Genomic DNA, 23,299 nt, shown 5'->3' with positions numbered 1-23,299 from the left:
TAGGACTCCTGCCCTTCTCTTTAAGATTAGTTATCGAAAGGACGCAATATGCCCGTGGTGTTTAGAAGATACTGCAGACATTACACATATGTTCTGGGATTGTGTATATATTCAGAGTTATTGGAAATTGATAATATAGTATGTCAGGGAGGTATGGGATATTACTATACCCATGGAGTTAAAAACTTGTATACTAGGATACTTGGATAGCATTACTGGGTCAGCTCACATTAACCCCTTAACAACGCAGGACGTATATTTACGTCCTGCGCCGGCTCCCGCGATATCGCGTCGGTCCCGGCGCTAATCAACGGCCGGGACCCGCGGCTAATACCACACATCGCCGATCGCGGCGATGTGCGGTATTAACCCTTTAGAAGCGGCGGTCAAAGCTGACTGCCGCTTCTAAAGTGAAACTGAAAGTGACCCAGCTGCTCAGTCGGGCTGTTCGGGACCGCCGCGGTGAAATAGCGGTGTCCCGAACAGCTGATCGGACACCGGGAGGGCCCTTACCTGCCTCCCCGGTGTCCGATCGGCGAATGACTGCTCTGTGCCTGAGATCCAGGCAGGAGCAGTCAAGCGCCGATAATGCTGATCACAGGCGTGTTAATATACGCCAGTGATCAGCATAGGAGGTCAGTGTGTGCAGTGTTATAGGTCCCTATGGGACCTGTAACACTGCAAAAAAAATGTAAAAAAAAAGTGTTAATAAAGGTCATTTAACCCCTTCCCTAATAAAAGTTTGAATCACCCCCCTTTTCCCATAAAAAAAAATAAAACAGTGTAAAAAAAAAAAAAATAAACATGTGGTATCGCCGCGTGTGTAAATGTCCGAACTATAAAAATATATCATTAATTAGACCGCACGGTCAATGGCGTACGCGGAAAAAAATTCCAATGTCCAAAAAAGCGTATTTTGGTCACTTTTTAAACCATTAAAAAGTGATCAAAAAGTCCGATCAAAACAAAAATCATACCGATAAAAACTTCAGATCACGGCGCAAAAAATGAGTCCTCATACCGCCCCGTATGTGGAAAAATAAAGTTATAGGGGTCAGAAGATTACATTTTTAAACGTATAAATTTTCCTGCATGTAGTTATGATTTTTTCCAGATGTGCGACAAAATCAAACCTATATAAATAGGGTATCATTTTAACCGTATGGACCTACAGAATAAGGTGTAATTTTTACCGAAATATGCACTGCGTAGAAACGGAAGCCCCCAAAAGTTACAAAATGGCGTTTTTTTTTTCGAGTTTGTCGCACAATGATTTTTTTTCCGTTTCGCCGTGCATTTTTGGGTAAAATGACTGTCACTGCGAAGTAGAATTGGCGATGCAAAAAATAAGCCATAATATGGATTTTTAGGTGGAAAATTGAAAGGGTTATGATTTTTAAAAGGTAAGGAGGAAAAAACGAAAGTGCAAAAAACGGAAAAACCCTGAGTCCTTAAGGGGTTAAAATTGCCCTGGCTAGACTATTATATAATGCCAGGAAATTAATAGCTCAATTTTGGAAAGACCCGAATCCCCCGACTATGCTTTATTTCATTAAAAAGATGGAGAAGATAGTGGCTTGGGAAAATGCAATATATTTAAAAAGGGGTATAGCAGATAAATTTGACTTAATTTGGAAGAAGTGGATAAACAGAGGTTGAGGTGGACTTTGAAGCCACTTTTTTTTTTCTCTCCTCTTTTTTCCTTTTTTTTTTAATTTTCTCTTGTAAACCTAATACATATATATAATATATAAATAACAATTTAGTTATGTAAATTGATGATTATGTTTTTCGGAGTGTATTTATGTAAAATTCTGTATGGATTTAAAATATAATAAAATATATATAAAAAAAAAAGCATGGACAACAGAAGAGGAGAAGAGGACTTGAAAACCAAAATTGTGGAAAAATATCAACAATCTCAAGGTTACAAGTAGAGATGAGCGAACTTACAGTAAATTCGATTCGTCACGAACTTCTCGGCTCGGCAGTTGATGCATTTTCCTGCATAAATTAGTTCAGCTTTCAGGTGCTCCCCTGGGCTGGAAAAGGTGGATACAGTCCTAGGCGACTCTTTCCTAGGAATGTATCCACCTTTTCCAGCCCACCGGAGCACCTGTAGGCTGAACTAATTTACGCAGGAAAAGTCATCAACTGCCGAGCCGAGAAGTTCGTGACAAATCTAATTTACTGTAAGTTCGCTCATCTCTAGTTACAAGTCCATCTCCAGAGATCTAGGTTTGCCTTTGTCCACAGTGCTCAACATTATCATGGCACTGTAGCTAATCTCCCAGGGCGTGGACGGAAGAGAAAAATTGATGAAAGGTGTCAACGCAGGATAGTCCAGATGGTGGATAAGCAGCCCAAAACAAGTTCCAAAGATATTCAAGCTGTCCTGCAGGCTCAGGGAGCATCAGTGTCAGCGCGAACTATCCGTCAACTTTTAAATTAAATGAAACGCTATGGCAGGAGACCCAGGAGGACCCCACTGCTGACACAGAGACATAAAAAAGCAAGACTACATTTTACCAAAATGAACTTGAGTAAGCCAAAATCCTTCTGGGAAATATCTTGTGGACAGAAGAGACCAAGGTAGAGCTTTTTTGGTAAAGCACATCATTGTACTGTTTACCGAAAACGGAATGTGGCCTACAAAGAAAAGAACACAATACCTACAGGTAAATATGGTGGAGGTTCAATGATGTTTTGGGGTTGTTTTGCTGCCTCTTGCACTGGGTGCCTTGAATTTGTGCAAGGCGTCATGAAATCTGAGAATTACCAATGGATTTTGGGTCACACTGTACAGCCCAGTGTCAGAAAGCTGGGTTTGCGTCCGAGATATTGGGTCTTCCAGCAGAACAATGACCCCAAACATACGTCAAAAAGCCCCCAGAAATGGATGGCAACAAAGCGCTGGAGAGTTCTGAAGTGGCCAGCAATGAGTCCAGATCTAAATCCCATTGAACACCTGTGGAGAGATCTTAAAATTGCTGTTGGGAAAAGGCACCCTTCCAGTAGGAGAGACCTGGAGCAGTTTGCAAAGGAAGAGTTGTCCAACATTCCGGCTGAGAGGTGTAAGAAACTTATTGATGGTTATAGGAAGTGACTGATTTCAGTTATTTTTTCCAAAGGGTGTGCCACCAAATATTAAGTTAAGGGTGCCAATAATTTTGTCCAGCCCATTTTTGGAGTTTGGTTTGACATTATGTCCAATTTGCTTTTTTCCTCCCTTTTTTTGGTTTAGTTCCAATACACACAAAGGGAATAAACATGTGTATAGCAAAGCATGTGTTACTGCAATACTTTTCTGTTAAAATACTTCATTTTCTTGAAAAATTTCAGGGGTGTCAACATTTACGACCATGACTGTATGTGCACTATTCGCACTTGATAAATTCTCAACCACTGCATAGGGAAAACTGAATGTTGTGTAGGTAAGGCTGTTTGCTATTTTATACATACCAACAGAAGTCGCAAAAAAAGTGCTTAGATGCATGTGCGACATTTCGTTTGCCCGGTGTAAGCAAATAAAAAATTCTAAATGCAATGATTAATTTCCCCATTGTGATTTTGCTTGGAAACATATATTGCTTAAAGTGTTCTTTTTGTTATCTTCTGACCTCTATATTATGCCAACAATGTATCGAATGGTAAATATATATAACTTGTTTATTTTCTTAATTTTACTTTAAGTACCTCAGTATGATTGATGTGTTGGAGTCTGTGGACTACATGGTTAGGAATTTACCATACCGAAAATACCGACCAGTTGTAAATCTGAAGGAAGCCCCTAGTGAATGGTATGTGCCGACTCTGAAAAATCTAATTTTTTTCAGATTTGTCTTATCATCAATCCCTCTTTCAGTACTTTTTAATAAAGGATGATGGAGTATGTTGGCATGGTTATTGATAATTGTTGACTTGCTTGTGATTTACATAACTGTGACTTATTACAATGTATAGCAGCAACCATGCATCTACTTTTATTTTTCCCAATAATGCAAGTAAGATAGCAGTGTATACAGGGGTGTGGACATTTAAAAAAAAAAAATAAATAAATGACTTGTCCAAGGGACTAATACAGAGCACAATCTACTTGTCCTTCATGACAATCCACTTGTCCTGGTAGATGAAGTAATTTCAACCAAAATAGTATGTAAATAGGTAGACCAGTATTTCACCCCATTAGGTGGATAGGGTCCCTGATAAGTAAGTCTGCCCCATTAAGTAGGTAGTCCCCCCCCCTTCAGGAAGATATGTCCCTTTATCAGGCAGGTACATCCCCTCATTAGGTAGGCAGGTAGGGCCCCCCTAGTAAGTAAATAATGCCCCAGATAGCTATGTCCCCCCCCCCCCCCAGTTGGTGGGAAGGGTGGGCTCCCGCTGTAGGCAGACAGATCCCCAGATAGATATGTCGCCCATTAGGTATGACTCCCCAGTATGTTTCCAGGCCCCCAGATTGATATGACCTCCATCAGGTAGGGCTCCCCAGTAGGTACACAGGCCCACAACTAGATATGACCCCCAGTAGGTAAACAGGCCCCAGATAGATATGACCCCATCACTGATGGGGGTCATATCTATCTGGGGACCTTTCTACCTACTTGGGAGCCCTACCTGATGATCAGGTAGGGCTTCCCAGTAGGTAGACAGGCCCCTAGATAGATATGACTCCCGGCAGGGAGGGCTCCCATTTAAACAATTATACCCCTAAGTAGATAGGTTAGCCCCCTGGTGGTAGGCAGGTCCTCCCTTAAGTAGTAAGCCAAGTTTTAATTGGTGACTCATGGTTACTTACATCTCACTGTTCCCTGCAGGGACTTCCTGGCACGGGTGCACACGGTGAGTGACCTTATCGAACGCGCCACGCAGGACGCTGTCGTCGTGCGATGACGTCACTCATTGCGCATACCTCCGCCAGGATACCTCGCTATAGGCTGCAGCATACATCTGCGGTCTATAGCAGTTTAGTGACGGAGCAAGACTGGTTGCCCCGTCATATGTGAATTCTTCTGGCATTTAGCACTGCTTGCCTGAATCAGGGCTAAATGCTTGAAGAAATAACCTGCCTGGCGCCCGGAACTGCATGTCCCGTGTCGGGCAATACAATTTCCACATCCCTGAGTGAATAGTATAATGATGATATTTAACTCATTTTCTTTTTTACTTAGACATCATAATCTCCTGAAGATAAGTAGAAAAAGCAGCACTCGCTAATTTGTAAAATACAGTTTTTTTTTGTGAAGTACACAATGTAATATGCAGTGTAACGTTTCTGTGAAATGGCTGTTGCCTGTGTTTATCTTGCACATTACTTTGTGTACTCCACAATAAAACTGTAAATTGGATTTGACAAATTGGTAAATTCAGCTTTTTTTTCTACTTCTCTGCTGGAGCTATTGTACATGAACTCTCTCTCTCTCTTTGAATTAAGTGTCACTATACCGTTGCTATAAGATTACAATTAGAGATGAGCGAACTTACAGTAAATTCGATTCGTCACGAACTTCTCTGCTCGGCAGTTCATGACTTATCCTGCGTAAATTAGTTCAGCCTTCAGGTGCTCCGGTGGGCTGGAAAAGGTGGATACATTCCTAGGAAAGAGTCTCCTAGGACTGTATCCACCTTTTCCAGCCCACCGGAGCAACGGAAAGCTGAACTAATTTATGCAGGAAAATTCATCAACTGCCGAGCCGAGAAGTTCGTGACGAATCGAATTTACTGTAAGTTCGCTCATCTCTAATTATAATTATGCCATCAGTGGGAAATACTGTCTGAATTATCTGGGCGTTGTGGACTTAGAAATCTGCACTTTCAAAATCTGGGCAAATTTTGTGTATAGTTACTGATGTGATTAGAAACAGTTAACACCTCTTCAACTTTTATAGTGACAACCACAAGCAGCTGATATTTTATTAAGTTTATGCTCTCAACTCTCGGCTCACTTAAGTTTCAAACAACTACCTTCCATATGATAGCTTATGTACTTTCTAACATCTGTAAACCAATCAATTAACAAAAATGACTCTTTAACCCAAAAAACACCTTAAGTACTTATCTCTAGGTCTTTTACTCCCCTGCAGTCCGTTGTCTGTTGTTAGGCCTAGTCTGTCTCTAGTAATAGAAACACCACGACAGAAAACTTATGGTAAGGGCAGGATTTAGCTAGAGCTATACACAGGAAAAAGGTAGAGATCCTGGGCTGTGTACTTATAATTTGTGAGCCAGACTGCCCCCTCTAGAGACTTCATGTTGTGCTTAAAATTTTAATCAAGGTATACCTCTTTTTTCTGAGCACCTATAAAGTTCTGGGTAGCTGTCCCTTGTGTAATTACTTGTGTTCCTACTAATGTATTCACACAGTGCACTTTCAAAATGTTATCTTTGTTCCAGCCTGGTTAATCCAATGCACTTTCACCAGCAGTTTGTCATGGCATAACAGAGAGGCATTGGTGCTGCCTTGTGATTGGAAAGAAAGTCCCAGTGTGAATACTGCTGAAAAACAATCAATCTCTGGTCCTGCCCCCTGAAATGGAGAAATATCTGTGCACCAAGGAAGGGTCTCTGAGGGCCTCAAAAACTAAAATCATTGTGTCACTATCTGATTTGTTAATGTAACCACGCAGGTTTTTAGAAGTGCAGTGTACAGTCCAATGTTTGTCTGTAACAAGTTCCAAAATTTGTTCTACTGTTTCTACTATGTTACATCAAAACATTTGTTTTTCCTTGGTGTTTAAATCATTACAGATTGGTTATATTTACCTGTAATGTTTAATTGAAGAGTTTATGTAAAACAAAATACAAAACAAAAAAACACAGCTGAACTCATTTATCTATTTGTTTATTTATTTAACACTTTAATGACCAGTTGTCCTTAGCCAGCAGAACAGCTGGGCTCCCGTGCTATTTGCCAGAACTCTGAACCAGGCAGTTTAAACCATTGCTCACCACGGTCAGGTCATGCCCATGTTGTGTAATACATTTGTAGGATTCTGTGAGCAGCCTGACAACACAATCGCTGGTTTTCATGGCAGCTGGGGGCCTTCTCAAGGCTCCTCAGCCTGCCATGTACGTGCCTGTATACAGCTGCGCTGGAGGCCATGATTGTATAGATTGCAGGCATAATACACTGCACTACAATAGTAGTGCAGTGTATTATATGAGCAACCAGAGGTTTTTTTTTATGGGACTAGAAAAAAACTGAACAGTACCCACAAAAATGTCATTTTGTTGACAAAAGTGATGGTTAGATCAGTTTCTGGTTATTATGGGGTTAATAAGTATATTAAATCTCTGTCTGAGAAAACACACAAGACTTTCATTGTTTTATTCAACATCTTTACCAATATAGTTAATTGACATTTTCTGTTTCGTGTGCAGGTGGTTGTATGCAATTACCAGCATCTTGGAAGTTCATGTTAGAAGAAGAACAAGAATGTGGTCATGGCTTCACATCTCACAGCACAGGGAAAACTTAAAAAACTACAAAAATGCATACAAGGTCAAACTGACGCAAACAAAAGTTCCTGAAGAAATCACAAAGCAGATACAGGTAATTAGGTTATCTATACTGTAACCTTGTTTACTTTATTCTGTTTGTTATAACCATGCTGGCCCCAAGTGTACTAAATTTGTCATGTGATATCTGATCTAATAACGGGAAGGTCTTTTCAAAGAGGTGGTCTTTTGGAGAGTGTTTACTGTACTTAAAGCATAAGAGTGGCCTCACCAGAGAAAACTGTAGCCTACAATCCCCACAACCCATCTTAACTTTTAGCCTGTGTTTCAAACCAAACATCCAAGCCCTTACCACCTACTGCCTGCTGAATTCAAATACATCTTCAACTTTTATGAAAATACCAGTGCATGCTCTTATCGCCCAATTGGCTATTGCAACATCCTTCTATATAGTTTACAATCTCATTGTCCAAGATTGGTCTCCTTCTCTTCCCTGCTCTTCCGGGGTCTCTTGCTCTGATCTGCCTTCCGGCAGACCAGAGCAGAAGAGCTACGATAATACTTATCAGTGCTATGCCTATGCATAGCACTGAACAGTATCAGCAATCTTATGATTGCTATAGACAGTCCCCTATGGGGACATAATGAGTTAAAAATAAAAGTAAAAAAAAGTGTTAATAAAAAAAAATTAAATAGTGAATAAGCCCTTCCCCCATAAAAGTTTAAAGCACCCTTTTTCCCCATTTTACTCAAAAAAGCGTAAAAAAATATAATTATTAAACTGTTTTGTATTGCTGCGTGCGTAAAAGTCCTATCTTTCAAAATATAATGTTAATGAACCCATATGGTGAATGGCGTAAACGTAAGAAAAAAAAAAAATTATTGCTGCTTTTTGGTCGCATCACATTCACAAAAAATTATAAAGCGATACATTTTAACATATACACAAAAGCAGTGTCATTTAAAAAACTACAGGTTATGGCGCATAAAATGAGCTTTCATTCAGACCCATATACGGAAAACTGAGAAAGTTATAAGTGGTCAAAATAGGTTGATTTTTAAACATACTGATTTTGTAAAAGAAAAACAAAATTAAGATTTTTTTTAAAAACTGTACGATAATAGAAAAGTATGTAAACATGGGTATGATTTTCATTGTATTGATTGGAATGAGCGAACCAAATCTGACAATTCGGAATTCGTTAAGAATTTCAGGAAAAATTTGCTTTGAAACGAATGCGAATATCGCCGTGATTCGATCACATGAATCACTTTGTTAAACTCCATTTAGTTCGGTCCAGGCTCCAAGGCATCTAAGATGGCGGCTCCACTTGTCAGGACATGGGGCAAGGAACGCTGGGAAGGCGCAAGGCAGGTAGGCGGGATGACCCTGAATCACATGCAGCCTATCAGCAGTCACCCACCACTGTGATGTCACAGCCCTATATAATCGGCAGCCATCTTGCGGTCAGTCACTTCAGCGTTCTGTTGCAGAGAGGGACAGAGAGCAGTGTATGTTGCACAGAAAAGCATTTTTACAGCATCAATTCCCCTCAAGCCCAAATCCAGCCTAGAAGCACTGATAAGGAAGGGAGAGAGATTGAGAGAGAGAGGGTAATTTTGGGTGTAGTACACAGCGACTGTGTGCTGCAACACTGGTGTGTACAACAACTGAAAAGCTAATAGTAGCCAGACAGTTAGGGTAAGCAGAGCACTAAAAGCCATAATCACCTGCTATTAGTTCCTAAGACAGGTTGCATAGCGGAGTGTATTGTCCTCTATTAAGTGTAACCTGTGCGTACATAGGTGGTGTACCATTTTTTTCCTGTTAAAGTCTTAAGGGCCTAGTTACTGTGAAAGGCCTGCCAAAAGTACACAAAGACCATAGCAGACTAGGGGCAAGTGGCAGCAGGAGTCGCAGCAAGAGGCCTGAGCTCCCGGTATCAGCTTGCGGTCGTGTTTCGACCAGTTTCGACCGATTGGTTAACACGGTCATCCACTTCATCACATGTGACATCTGGCACCCCCAGTCAACAGTCGGTGGGTTTCTCAGACACAACCCTCAGTTGGCATGGCAGTGCCTGTCCTTCCATTGCCTCTATCCTATGCTGTTCCCTCCCCCACAGAAGTATCTCATGCTGTGGGTTCAGCTCCACTATTTAGTGAGAACAATCTACTAGAGGACAGTCAGCAGCTACTGCTCAGCCAAGAAGTGGTGGAGACATCCGCCGCTTCCTCCGCCAGGCGGACAAGTAGTGATGAGGAGAGTGACGTAGGAGGTGGTTTTGCGAGCGTTCAGGCTCCTGAAGCAGACACTGTTGAGGAACCTGAGGAGGACATCAGTGATATGCAGACACAACTCAATGATAATGAAACCGATCACACTGGGGAGCCGGGTGCAGAAGGGGCTTCATCATCAACATCATCATCATCAGGAGAAGAGGGTTGCAGGTTGCCCATGAGGCAGCAGCTGAGCCAGAAAGGTTGTGGCATGGTTGATAGCCAGCATGGTGGCAGAAGTGGAAAGTCTGGACCCAAACATGCCCAGGGTAGACCACCTGCTTCACAGGAGGCTGCCTTCCCGGGAGGTAGTGGAACAGGGGTTCCTGGAGTCGGCGGCAGTAGCAGTCAGTGTGGACTGTTGGTGGGAAAATCAGATATTCGGCGATGTGGCAGTTTTACATCAAGCACCCGGAGGAGGTTAACATGGCCACATGCAAGATGTGTCGTCAGAAGATGAAGCGTGGCCAGGGTCCCAACGTTGGCACCATGGCCCTGCGTCAACATATGCAACGTGCACCTCCAGCACAGCATACCATGTGTGCAAGGCATAGCGGTGCCACACCGTTCTTCACATGGTTTTCCTTGGCAAACGGAGTCACACAGGGAAGGAACTGCTAAGTCATTCATGAAGAAATGGAATCATGGCTTATTCCACGAAAACTGGAAATGGGAACCATGGTGACCGATAACGGGAAGAACATCTTGTCTGCGCTGCGACAAGGAAGCCTGAGCCATGTGCCCTGCATGTGCCACACGTGTTCAAACTGGTTGTCAAGCAGTTCCTGAAGTGTCCCCCCCCCCCCCCCCCCCCATCTGAAAGACATCCCAACAATGGGAAGTAAACTTTGCATGCACTTCAGCCACTCGTACACCTCAAAGCACACCCTCCTTGAGCTGCAGCGTCAGAACGGTATCCCCCAACATAGTCTTGTTTGTGATGTTTCGACACGTTGGAATTCCACTCTCCATATGTTGGACCGACTATACGAACAGAGAAAAGCCATCACCGATTTCTTGATGATCCAAGCGGATAGGGGGACTCCTCTGTGTAACTTCAATGTCAACCAGTGGCAGCTCATAAGTGATACCTGCTCAGGCCCTTTGAGGAAGCCACGTTATTAGTCAGGATTACGGGGTGAACGACCTTAATCCACTGCTTCATTTACTACTACACATGTTGGAAACGATGCTTGGTCAGGGTACTGGAGACGTGGCGCCTTCATCTCACGGCCACATGAGCCCTGTGGGGGCTGAACTGGAGGGGCACAGTGGAGCACAGTTTAGGTTTTGCAAGATGGGCGGTTGTTCTAGTCATCTGGCAGGAGAGGAGGAGCAGCTAGAGGGTTATGAGGAAGGCGAGACAGAGGAACCAGACACACTGTGGCAGTATGCAGTGGAGATGGAGGCAGGGAGTCCCTCCGAGTCACTTGCACAAATGGCATAATGTATGCTTACTTGCTTGCGTAGTGATCGCCGAATTGCCCCCCAAAAACCATTTCAGAAAAACTCACTTTGCAAAATCCCATTGTTGCTCCTTCCCTTCTGAGCCCTCTACTGTGTCCGCCGAACACTTTACATACACATATGAGGTATTTCCTTACTCGGGAGAAATTGGGTTACAAATTTTGGGGGGGATTTCTCTCCTTTTATCCCTTGTAAAAATTCAAAAACTGGGTCTACAAGAACATGTGTAAAAAATGCAGATTTTCAATTTTCTCCAATTTGCTGCTATTCCTGTGAAACACTTAAAGGGTTAACACTCTTACTGAATGTCATTTTGAATACTTTGAGGGTGGCCGTTTTTATAATGGGGTAATTTATGGGGTATTTCTAATATGAATGCCCTTCAAATCCACTTCAAAACTAAACTGGTCCCTGAAAAATTCTGATTTTGAAAATTTTGTGAAAAGTTTGAAAATTGCTGCTGAATTTTGAAGCCGTCTAATGTCATCCAAAAGTAAAAACATGTCAACTTTATGATGCAAACATAAAGTAGACATATTGTATATGCAAATCAATATATAATGTATTTGGTATGTCTATTTTCCTTACAAGCAGAGAGCTTCAAAGTAAAAATAATAATAATAAAAAAAATTTAAAATTCTCAAAGTTTTCATCAAATTGTACAATTTTTCACCAAGAAATAATGCAAGTATCAACGAAAATTTACCACTATCATAAAGTAGAATATGTAATGGAAAAACAATCTCGGAATCAGAATGAAAAGTTAAAGTATTCCAGAGTTATTAGTAGTTAGTGACAGTGGTCAGATGTGCAAAAAATGGCCGGGTCCTTAAGGTGAAAATGGGCTGGGTCCTTAAGGTACGCCTTTGCTCCCTGGTACTTAAGGACCAAGGGCGTACCTGTACGCCCGTGGGAATTTCGGTCCCTGCCGCGTGCCGGACCGGGGTGACATCAGACCCCCCCCATGTAGGCGATCGCCGAAAATCTCAAGTGAATTCACACTTGCGATTTTCGGCTATTCCGGTGATGCGGGTCACGTGTGACCCGCTGATCCGGAGATACAAGGTGATCGGGGGTGTAGATACACCCCCTATCACCCTCTGTATCTATGGGGAGGTGGCGATTTCGTCACCCCCCCCCCCCCCCCCCCAGGATCGCTTCTATTGGCCGCACGATCGTTCGGCCAATAGCAGCCGGCAGGGGAGGGGTTAACAGCCCCTTCTCGCGGCTCTGCTTGCTCCCTGAGTAAATTCAGCGGCCAGAGCTGCGAGAAGGAGCCAGGGATCGGGGCCCCTCACAGAGGAAGACCCCCCTTAGAGCAGGGAGAGAGTACAGCCCCAGGGACAGGTAGGGTTAACCAGTAAAATAAAGTAAAAAAAAAAAAAAGTGTAAAAAAGAGTTAAAATTTTTTTTCCCCCCTTGAAATTTTTTTTTAGTGTGACCCGGGCCCTATTAGGGATTCAGGGCGCTGCATTCGGCCATTTTTTTTTTTTGGCCGCAGCGCTCTCCCCCCCCCCCCCCCATACAGTTAGTTACACCAATCACACACACTACATACTCACCCCCCCCCCCCCCACACACACACCCGCCGCCACCAACCCCCCACCACCACCACCGTAGAAAAAAGTTGATGGCTCGCCAGGCATTTTCAGCAGCGGAGGCATACGCTTTTCTTGCCTCCGACTCCGAATCTGTCAGTGAGGACGATGAAGATCCAACATTCCTGTGTTCATCGTCCTCCTCATCATCTAGTACTGATGATGAGCCCCCTGCACGGCGGCGGAGACGCCGCCAGGTGAGGCCGCGCACCCCCATGATAGTGGCCCAGTGGCCGGCACTAGTGCGAGTGGTGATGCTGCTCGTACTAGGAGTCCGACCCCCCAGACAAGTTTACCGGAGCCCCCTTCCGGTGAACCTGTCTGGAGACCCCCAGAGGGTTATCAGCCACGGGTTCCGGAGTTTGTTGGCGACGCCAGAATCCGGATTGACAATTCTGGATTCACTGAAATTGACCATTTCAGTTATTTTTTCAGTGACCGTTTTGTCAATCACATGGTGGAGCAGACGAATCTGTACGCTAGGCAGTTAATCACCCACCACCCTGATTCTGTTTTGGCCAGGCCCAATGAATGGTACGCCATTGATGCAGCAGAGATGAGGACATTTTGGGGCCTCTTGCTGCTTATGGGCCTGGTCAAAAAACCAAGTGTCAGACAGTACTGGAGCGGGGACATCCTCTACCAGACCCCGCTTTTACAGTATGGTCATGCCACGGAGGCGGTTTGAGGCCATTCGGAAATGCCTGCATTATGCAGATAATGCAGCATGTCCGCCCCGAGGTGATCCAGCCCATGACCGGCTTTACAAAGTGAGGCCGGTCATCGATCACTTTGGGGCCAAATTTTTGGAGGCCTACGTACCCCTCAGGGAGCTCTCGGTTGATGAGTCTCATCAGTTTTAAGGGGAGACTCATCTTCCGCCAGTATATTACCTCAAAGCAGGCACGGTATGGCGTGAAGCTCTATAAACTTAGTGAGAGTACCTCCAGGTACACTCTCAAGTTTAGAGTGTATGAGGGACGAGATTCCCGTATTGAACCCCCAGATTGTTCCCCCACTCTGGGTGTTAGTGGGAAAATCGTTTGGGAGCTTGTGCACCCTTTGCTGGATAAGGGTTACCACTTGTACGTGGACAACTTTTATACCAGCATCCCTCTCTTCACATCCCTTGCCGCCAGATCCACGTCCGCTTGTGGGACCGTGCGGAAAAACCAGAGAGGCCTCCCTCTAAATTTTCTGCAGACACCTATGCCCAAGGGTGAGTCCCGTGCCCTTATACCTGACCAACAACAGGTTTTCATGGGTAAGGATAAGAGGGATGTCCTTATGCTGACCACTATTCATGGTAACGGCAGCTCACCTGTCCCTGTGCGCGGTACCACAACACCAGTCCTCTAGCCCGATTGTATTCTGGACTACAATTGGTATATGGGGGGAGTTGATCTTTCTGATCAAGTCTTCAAGCCATACATGGCCATGCGGAAAACACGGGTATGGTACAAAAAAGTTGGGTCTACTTGGTACAGGTTGCCATGTACAACGCTTTTGTACTGTCCCAGTACGCTGGCAACACAGGGACATTCTTCCAGTTCCAAGAAGAAGTCCTAAAGGTCCTGATCTTTGGCGACCGGGAAAGAGCAGGCCGGACTTCCCAAGGAACTGGAGTTATAGGTGCCAGGATCAAGGTGAAGTCCCCCACACTGGAAAGAAGGGACGAACCCAGAAAAGATGCAGTGTGTGTTACAAGAGGGGGATTCGGAAGGACACCACCACTCAATGTGACACTTGCCCCGATCATCCGGGCCTCTGCATTAAAAACTGCTTCAGGGAGTATCACACTTCCATGCAGTACTAAATTTTCCCTTTTCATTTTAATTTTCCATAATTTGACCCCAATGTACCAAGTCCAGAGTACATTCCAAATTTTAACACCATAAAACCACTAAATTGCACCCAAAAAAACTCATCTAAAAACAAACAAACTGATAAGACCTCTGGGGGTATTTTTTTTCTCTGGGTCATGGGTCACTATCATCGGGGACTTTTTTTGTTGCCTCAAATGCGCAGCGCTCTCTCGCCACCTGAGCGGGGTACACATTTGAGGCAACGACGGCCACACTAGTCACATTCCCAGAATGATGATTCAGACCATAGGGTTTGGGGCGGGCATATTTTTTAGTTTTTGCTATGCTCTGGGTCATCATTCTGGGAACATAACCTGTTTTATAATTTTATGTCCCACTGTACCCCATTTTAGTTATTTAGTGTACCCCAGTTATTTACCCCATATAATGCCCCTTGAGGGGGGGGGGGGGTCCCACTGTTCTGGCTCTATAGGCCGCAAAGCAGAAGCTCAAGGCCCCTGAATGCGACCTGCTACGCTCAGACCAGTGTGCAAGCTGTTTACGCCCAGACTTGAGGTATTTCCTTACTCCAAAGAAATGTATTTACAAACTTACGGTGACATTTTCTCCTTTTACCACTTGTGAAAATGAAAATTGTAGTGTAACCCCAGCATTTTAGTGTAAAAAATTTTTTATTTTCACATCCCACTTCATGAATATTTATCAAACACCTGTGGGATGTGAAGACTCACTGTACCCCTTGTTATGTTCCTTGAGGGATGTAGTTTCCGAAATAGTATGCCATGTGTTATTTTTGCTGTCCTGGCACCATAGGGGCTTCCTAAATGTGACATGCCCCCCCGAGCAAAATTTGCTCTCAAAATGCCAAATATGACACCTTCTCTTCTGAGCATTGTAGTTCGCCCGTAGTGCACTTCATACTCAGAAGAGATGGGGTTACAAATTTTGGGGGGGTATTTTCTGCTATTAACCCTTGCAAAAATGTGAAATTTGGGGGGAAACACACATTTTAGTGAAAAAAAAAATTTTTTTTTTACATATGCAAAAGTCGTGAAACCCCTGTGGGGTATTAAGGCTCACTTTATTCCTTGTTACGTTCCTCAAGGGGTCTAGTTTCCAAAATGGTATGCCATGTGTTTTTTTTTTTTTTTGCTGTTCTGGCACCATAGGGGCTTCCTAAATGCAACATGTCCCCCAAAAACCATTTCAGAAAAACGTACTCTCCAAAATCCCCTTGTCGCTCCTTCCCTTCTGAGCCCTATACTGCGCCCGCCGAACAATTTACATAGACATATGAGGTATGTGCTTACTCGAGAGAAATTGGGCTAAAAATACAAGTATACATTTTCTCCTTTTACCCCTTGTAAAAATTCCAAAATTGGGTCTACAAGAACATGCAAGTGTAAAAAATGAAGATTGTGAATTTTCTCCTTCACTTTGCTGCTATTCCTTTGAAACACCTAAAGGGTTAACACACTTACTGAATGTCATTTTGAATACTTTGGGGGGGGGGGGGTGTAGTTTTTATAATGGGGTCATTTATGGGGTATTTCTAATATGAAGACCCTTCAAATCCACTTCAAACCTGAACTGGTCCCTGAAAAATAGTGAGTTTGAAAATTTTGTGAAAAATTGGAAAATTGCTGCTGAACTTTGAAGCCCTCTGGTGTCTTCGAAAAGTAAAAACATGTCAATTTTATAATGCAAACATAAAGTAGACATATTGGAAATGTGAATAAAATTTTTTTTTTATTTGGAATATCCATTTTCCTTACAAGCAGAGAACTTCAAAGTTAGAAAAAAGCAAAATATTAAATTTTTTCATCAAATTTTTGGATTTTTCACCAAGAAAGGATGCAAGTTACCACAAAAATTTACCAGCATGTTAAAGAAGAATATGTCACGAAAATACAATCTCAGAATCAGAATGATAAGTAAAAGCATTCCAGAGTTATTAATGTTTAAAGTGACAGTGGTCAGATGTTCAAAATACGCTCTGGTCCTAAGGTGTAAAATGGCCTGGTCCTTAAGGGGTTAAGGACCACGTTTTTTTTTTTTTTTTTTTTCATTTTTGCACATTCGTTTTTTTTCCTCCTCATCTTCTATAAATCATAACCCTTTCAATTTTCCACCTACAGACCAAAATGAGGGCTTCTTTTTTGCACCACCTATTGTACTTTGTAATACCATCAATCATTTTACCTCAAAATCTAAGGCGAAACAGGAAAAAAATATATCTGTGGGGCAAAACTGAAAAACAAAACACCATTTTGTAACTTTTGTAAGTGCACTGTGATTCTATGCAGTGCACCTTTCGGTAAAAATGACACATTATCTTTATTCTGTAGGTCAATACAGTTAAATTGATACCCAACTTAGTCATGGCCGTAAATGTTGGCACCCCCTGAAATTTTTCAAGAAAATTTAATAACACATGTTTTGCTGTACATGTTTATTTCCTTTATGTGTATTGTAACTAAACCAAAAAAGGAGGATAATAAACAAATGGGACATAAAGTGACACCAAACTCCTAAATTGGGCTGGACAAAATTATTTCAAATTTGTGGATAAATAACATTGTTTCAAGCATGTGATGCTCCTTGAAACTCACCTGTGGCAAGTAACAGGTGTGGGCATTATAAAAATCACACCTGAAAGCAGATAAAAAGGAGAGAAGTTCACTTAGTCTTTGTATTGTTTGTCTGTGTGTGCTACACTAATCATGGACAACAGAAAGAGGAGAAGTGAGCTTTCTGAAGACTTGAGAACCAAAATTGAGATAATTGGAAAATTTTCAACAATCTAAAGGTTACAAGTCCACCTTCAGAGATCTAGATTTGCCTTTGTCCACAGTGCGCAACATTATCAAGAAGTTTGCAACCCATGGCACTGTAGTTAATCTCCCTGGGCGTGAACGGAAGAGAAAAATAGATGAAAGGTATCAACGCAGGATAGTCCGAATGGTGGTTAAGCAACCCCAAACAAGTTCCAAAGATATTCAAGTTGTCCTGCAGGCTCAGGGAGCATCATTGTCAGCAGGAACTATCCGTCGACATTTTTTATGAAATGAAACGCTATGGCAGGAGACCCAGGAGGACCCCACTGCTGACACAGAGACATAAAAAAGCAAGACTACATTTTGCCAAAATGAACTAGAGTAAACCAAAATCCTTCTAGGAAAGTGTCTTGTGGACAGATGAGACCAAGATAGAGCTTTTTGGGAAAGCACATCATTGTACTGTTTACCAAAAACAGAATGATGCCTACAGAGAAAAGCACACAGTACCTACAGTGAAATATGGTGGATGTTCAATGATGTGCCTTGAATGTGTGCAAGGCATCATGAAATCTGAGGATTACTAATTGATTTTGTTTAGCACTGTACAGCCCAGTATAGCTGGGTTTGCGTCCGAGATCTTGGGTCTTTCAGCAGAACAATGACCCCAAACATATGTCAAAAAGCACCCAGAAATGGATGGCAACAAAGCCCTGGAGAGTTCTGAAGTGGTCAGCAATGAGTCCAGATCTAAATCCCATTGAACACCTGTGGAGAGATCTTAAAATTGCTATTGGGAAAAGGCGCCCTTCCAATAAGAGAGACCTGGAGCAGTTTGCAAAGGAAGAGTGGTCCAACATTCCGGCTGAGAGGTGTAAAAAGCTTATTGATGGTTATAGGATGCAACTGATTACAGTTATTTTTTCCAAAGGGCGTGCAAACAAATATTAATATTTAAGGGTGCCAATAATTTTGTCCAGCCCATTTTTGGAGTTTGTAGTGACATTATGTCCAATTTGCTTTTTTTTCTCCCTTTTGTTGGTTTGGTTCCAATACACACAAAGGGAATAAACATGTGTATAGCAAAACATGTGTTATTGGAATCCTTTTCTGTGAGAAATATTTCATTTTCTTCAAAAATTTCAGGGGTGCCAACATTTACGGTCATGACTGTATATAGGTTTTACAAGCACAGTGACCTGTTTAAGAATGAAACACTCCAAAATTTGCTAAATTGTATATGGTTTTCTTTGTTACCACACATATATTTTCATTCTATTATTCAGTATAGGGCTGGGCGGTATACCGGTCCATACCGAATACCAAATTTTTTGGGCTGCACAATATATGAATTTTCCCCCATACCGCAATACCGGTTGGGCCCCTCCCCCTCCGGAATGTATTCTCATCCCAGCGCAGCGCTGTCCCCACATCGGGGAACTAATCCTATGTGACCCGCCAGCGCTGTTCTGCTCCACCCAATTAATGATCAACCCTGTGGGGTACTACTTACAGATGTCACCTTCAAGCATTGTCCTCCTCCTCTTTGTTGGGGGCCGCCGGGCGCTGGAACTCAATACTGTAACCTGCAGACCTCCAGCTGTTGCAAAACTACAACTCCCAGCATGCCCGGCCAGCCAACGGGAGTTGTAGTTTTGCAATAGCTGGAGGTCCGCAGGTTTGAGACCACTGCTGTACACTGTATCCCTATGCCCGGGCTGCTAAAGATGCAGAAAATAAACTTTAAACTCACTTACGTCGGCCTCAGGCTGGAGACTGGAACGCCGGACAGGTGTCAGCCCATCACCGGCCGGAGCGATATCCCGCCACGGCCAGTGATAGGCTGAGTCCACTGTCATGTAAGGAGCTCTGGCCGGCTTCTTACATGACAGTGGGCTCAGCCTATCACTGGCCGGGGCGGGACAGGCTGACGGCTGTCCGGTGTTCTACTCCCCAGCGTGTGGCCGACGTAGGCAAATTTAAAGTTTATTTTCTGTATCTTTTGCAGCCCGGGCATAGGTATACAGCGTACAGCAGTGGTCTCCAACCTGCGGACCCCCAGCTGTTGCAAAACTACAACTCCCAGCATGTCTTGACAGCCGTTGGCTGTCTGGGCATGCTGGGAGTTGTAGTTTGGCAACAATTGGAGGTCCGCAGGTTGGAGACACTGGCGTACAGTGAGTTCCAGTGCCAGCGGCCCCCAAAAAAGAGGAGGGCGGCAGTGCTTGACATCTGTGAGTAGTACCTCGCTGGGCTGATAATTAATTGGGGGGGGCAGAACAGCGCTGGCGGGTAACGGCGGGTAACATGATTTGGGGGGGGTCGCCGAACACCGCACGCGGGTCACATGATTGGGGGGGGGGGGGTGAAAATACTGTGTTATACCGTGGAACCGCCGTAAGTTTAAAAAATACAGTGGTACACATATACATCATAGCGCCCAGCCTTAATTCAGTATATTGAATAGTAACATGAAAACAAATCCCAATATCGGTCTGTAGAAGAAAAAATATAAGTTTTATGACTCTTAGAAGCAGAGTTAGATGAAATGAAAAACAAAAAATTGAAATTACCTGCATCATTAACCCTTTAACGACACAGGCTGTACATCGGCTGCTATCAGCATTTTGGCCAACGCTGGCATTTAGTCAGATGCTACGATAAAAGTACATTATGACATCTAAAAGTTGTAAACAGCAGGTGTCGATTGGTTAGGGGGTTTTATACGGACCTCTGCAATGCGATCGATCAGTTAAGATGGCGGCTGGAGTTACTTACCCCCTTCCAAGCTGATGGATTGTAGCTTATTCTGCCTCTGGGTTAGAGATTCCTTTTGCACCTATGAGCTAAGTGCAAAGAGGCACAGAGGAGCAATTCCTGCTGAGAAGGGCTGAAATGCACCCAGAAGTTAAAAGCCATAAGATAATTTAGCTGAACTATTTACCTTTCTGCTAACCTCTTACTCCTATTCTGTGGACAGCCATTTGGAATGTTGCTTATTAAACTAAATGGCATTGGCTATCAAACTGCTATGGTCATTATGTGGAAAGTATGTTGAATCTGCATCAAATGCTGCTAATTGCTACTTTATGAGCTTTACTAACTCACTAAGCATATTACAAGGAACAAACAGAATCTGTTTGCTAATATCTTATGGATATTTGACTCCTCTTCTCTGCTTCTCTCCAGCATTTCTTCTATGTAACTTGCTTCCCCAGAACATCAGAGACTCAATTACTTATCAAACCCTCAAAAACCCACCTATTTGGAAATTAGACAAGCTGCAATAACCCTACTTTCACTACGCTGTACAATGAATAGCTTCCTGCTTTACTTACGATCTTTTCCTCTTCGTTCTTGGTACAGAAAGAGAGTACTCTACCCAAGAAAATATAAATGGTGTCACTCATTTAGCTCATGTTTATGTACTTTTGTCATGTATTTAAACTTAGAGTATGTTGCCTGGGAATAACTAGAGCGTTAAAATAATTAAATATTCTTTACATGTCCCAAAGAGTTTAAGTAAACCGCAGCGTACGTGCTTGATTGCTGTTTCACATAAACAACGATTATAGGGTTTTTAGCAGTGGCAACCCCAGTGATCAGATACTTATCACCTATCATGTGAATATGTGAATGGGTATATGTAGAAAATAAATGATTCCACTGGAGTAATCTGTTGTGAAATTCACAGAAGATATCTGAGGCATATTCTGAGATTCCTATATTTTATATAGATTTCTGTAATCTATACTCCTGCTATAGATTACAGCTTGTGTGCTAACCTAAGGGGTTAGGCATTGGTTACACTCATTCCCTGTGGTTAACTTGTGTCCAGGCAACACTTCATGGAATCCATTTGAAGTATATAGATATAGATATAGATATACATACATACATATACACTGTATAGTTCACAGTAAGAAATACGACACGGATTGTATTCAGAATCCATACCATATGCATCTGCATTGGAGTCTGTGTGCTTAAAGGGGTACTCCGATGTAAAACTTTATTTATTTATTTATTTTTTTTAAATCAACTGGTGCCAAAAAGTTAAACAGATTTGTAAATTATTTCTATTAAAACATTTTTAATCCTTCCAGTACTTATTAGCGGCTGTATACTACAGAGGAAATTATTTTATTTTTGGATTTCTTTTCTGTCACGACCACAGTGCTCTCTGCTGACACCTCTGTCCATTTTAGGAACTGTCCAGAGCAGCATATGTTTTCTATGGGGATTTTCTCCTGCTCTGGACAGTTTCTAAAATGGACAGAGGTGTCAGCAGAGAGCACTATGGTCAGACAGAAAGGAAATTCAAAAAGAAAATAACTTCCCCTGTAGTATACAGCTGCTAATTAGTACTGGATGGATTAAGATTTTTTTTTTTTTTTTAATAGAAGTTAATTACAAATCTGTTGAACTTTCTGGCACCAGTTGATTAAAAAAAAATAAAATAAAATAAAAGTTTTCCACCGGAGTACTCCTTTAAGCACACAGACTCCAATGCAGATGCATAGGGGTACTCTGCCCCTAGACATCTTATACCCTATCCAAAGGATAGGGGATAAGATGTCAGAACGCCAGGGTCCCGCTGATGGGGACCCCCGGGATCGCCGTTGCGGCACCACGCTATCATTACTGCACAGAGCGAGTACGCTCTGCGCGTAATGACGGGCAATACAGGGACTAGAGGATTGTTATGTCATGGCTCCGCCCCTTGTGACATCACGGCCCGCCCCCCTCAATACAAGTCTATGGGAGGGAGCGTGGCGGTCGTCATTTCCCCTGCCATAGACTTGCATTAAGGGGGCGGACTGTGATATAACGAGGGGCGGAGCCATGAAGTCACGCTGCTCCGTCCCCTGTATCGCCCATAATTCGCACAGAGCGAACCCTCTCTGTGCAATAATGATTGCGGGGTGCTGCAGCGGCGACCCCGGGGGTCCCCAGCAGCGGGACCCCAGCGATCTGACATCTTATCCCCTATCCTTTGGATAGAGGATAAGATGTCTAGGGGCGGAGTACCCCTTTAAGGCCACGGTTTTGTTTATGAAAAAAAATAAAACATTTAAGTACTTCTTTTATAATTTTATATTGTTTTAATACATATATTTTTTTTTATATTTTAGGCATTGGAAAAAATTCTTGATGTATTTAACATAATTTTGGCTAGACAGCAAGCACAAGCAGAGGTAATTTTTATGTGAAAACTTTTTTGTGTGTCATTTTTTCCCTATTATAGTTAATGTTTGTTGCCATTGTACTGATTTACAAAAGTAAAGTATATTTATTTAGATATAGATAAAGAAACATTATTAAATGGATCTACAGGGTGTGCCATTTCTATGGATACACCTTAATAAAATAGGAATGGTTGGTGATATTAACTTCCTGTTTGTGGCACATTAGTATTTGTGAGGGGGGGAACTTTTCAAGATGGGTGGTGACCATGGCGGCCATTTTGAAGTCGGCCATTTTGAACCCAACTTTTGTTTTTTCAATAGGAAGAGGGTCATGTGACACATCAAACTTATTGGGAATTTCACAAGAAAAACAATGATGTGCTTGGTTTTAACATAACTTTATTCTTTCATGAGTTATTTACAAGTTTCTGACCGCGACGACCAATCCACTTTCCAGGAAACTGTTAATCTAAGAATGCTCGGACCTGACACCCATAATGTGGTGGTGCACCATCTTGCTGGAAAAACTCAGGGAACGTGCCAGCTTCAGTGCATAAAGAGGGAAACACATCATCATGTAGCAATTTCACATATCCAGTGGCCTTGAGGTTTCCATTGAAGAATGGCCCCACTATCTTTGTACCCCATATACCACACCATACCATCAATTTTCGTGTTCCAACAGTCTTGGAGGGATCTATCCA

General features: G+C 42.8%; 1 protein-coding gene across 6 annotated transcripts in view; it reads left to right on the top strand.

Annotated features, from left to right (window-relative positions):
* VPS13C (vacuolar protein sorting 13 homolog C) overlaps positions 1-23,299 on the top strand; it is a 773,393-nt gene that overhangs the window by 152,151 nt on the left and 597,943 nt on the right. For all 6 annotated transcript variants that reach the window (XM_056572804.1, XM_056572802.1, XM_056572807.1 and 3 more), the window contains 3 exons: positions 3,694-3,800; positions 7,381-7,552; positions 22,542-22,604. In XM_056572804.1, coding sequence (XP_056428779.1) covers positions 3,694-3,800; positions 7,381-7,552; positions 22,542-22,604 — 342 coding nt within the window. The remainder of the gene's footprint in view (positions 1-3,693; positions 3,801-7,380; positions 7,553-22,541; positions 22,605-23,299) is intronic.

The sequence above is a fragment of the Hyla sarda genome, chromosome 4 (assembly GCF_029499605.1).
Source record: "Hyla sarda isolate aHylSar1 chromosome 4, aHylSar1.hap1, whole genome shotgun sequence".
NCBI classification, from domain to species: domain Eukaryota; kingdom Metazoa; phylum Chordata; class Amphibia; order Anura; family Hylidae; genus Hyla; species Hyla sarda.
Note: the sequence above shows the minus strand (reverse complement) of the source record. Positions and strands in the feature narration are given on the sequence as shown.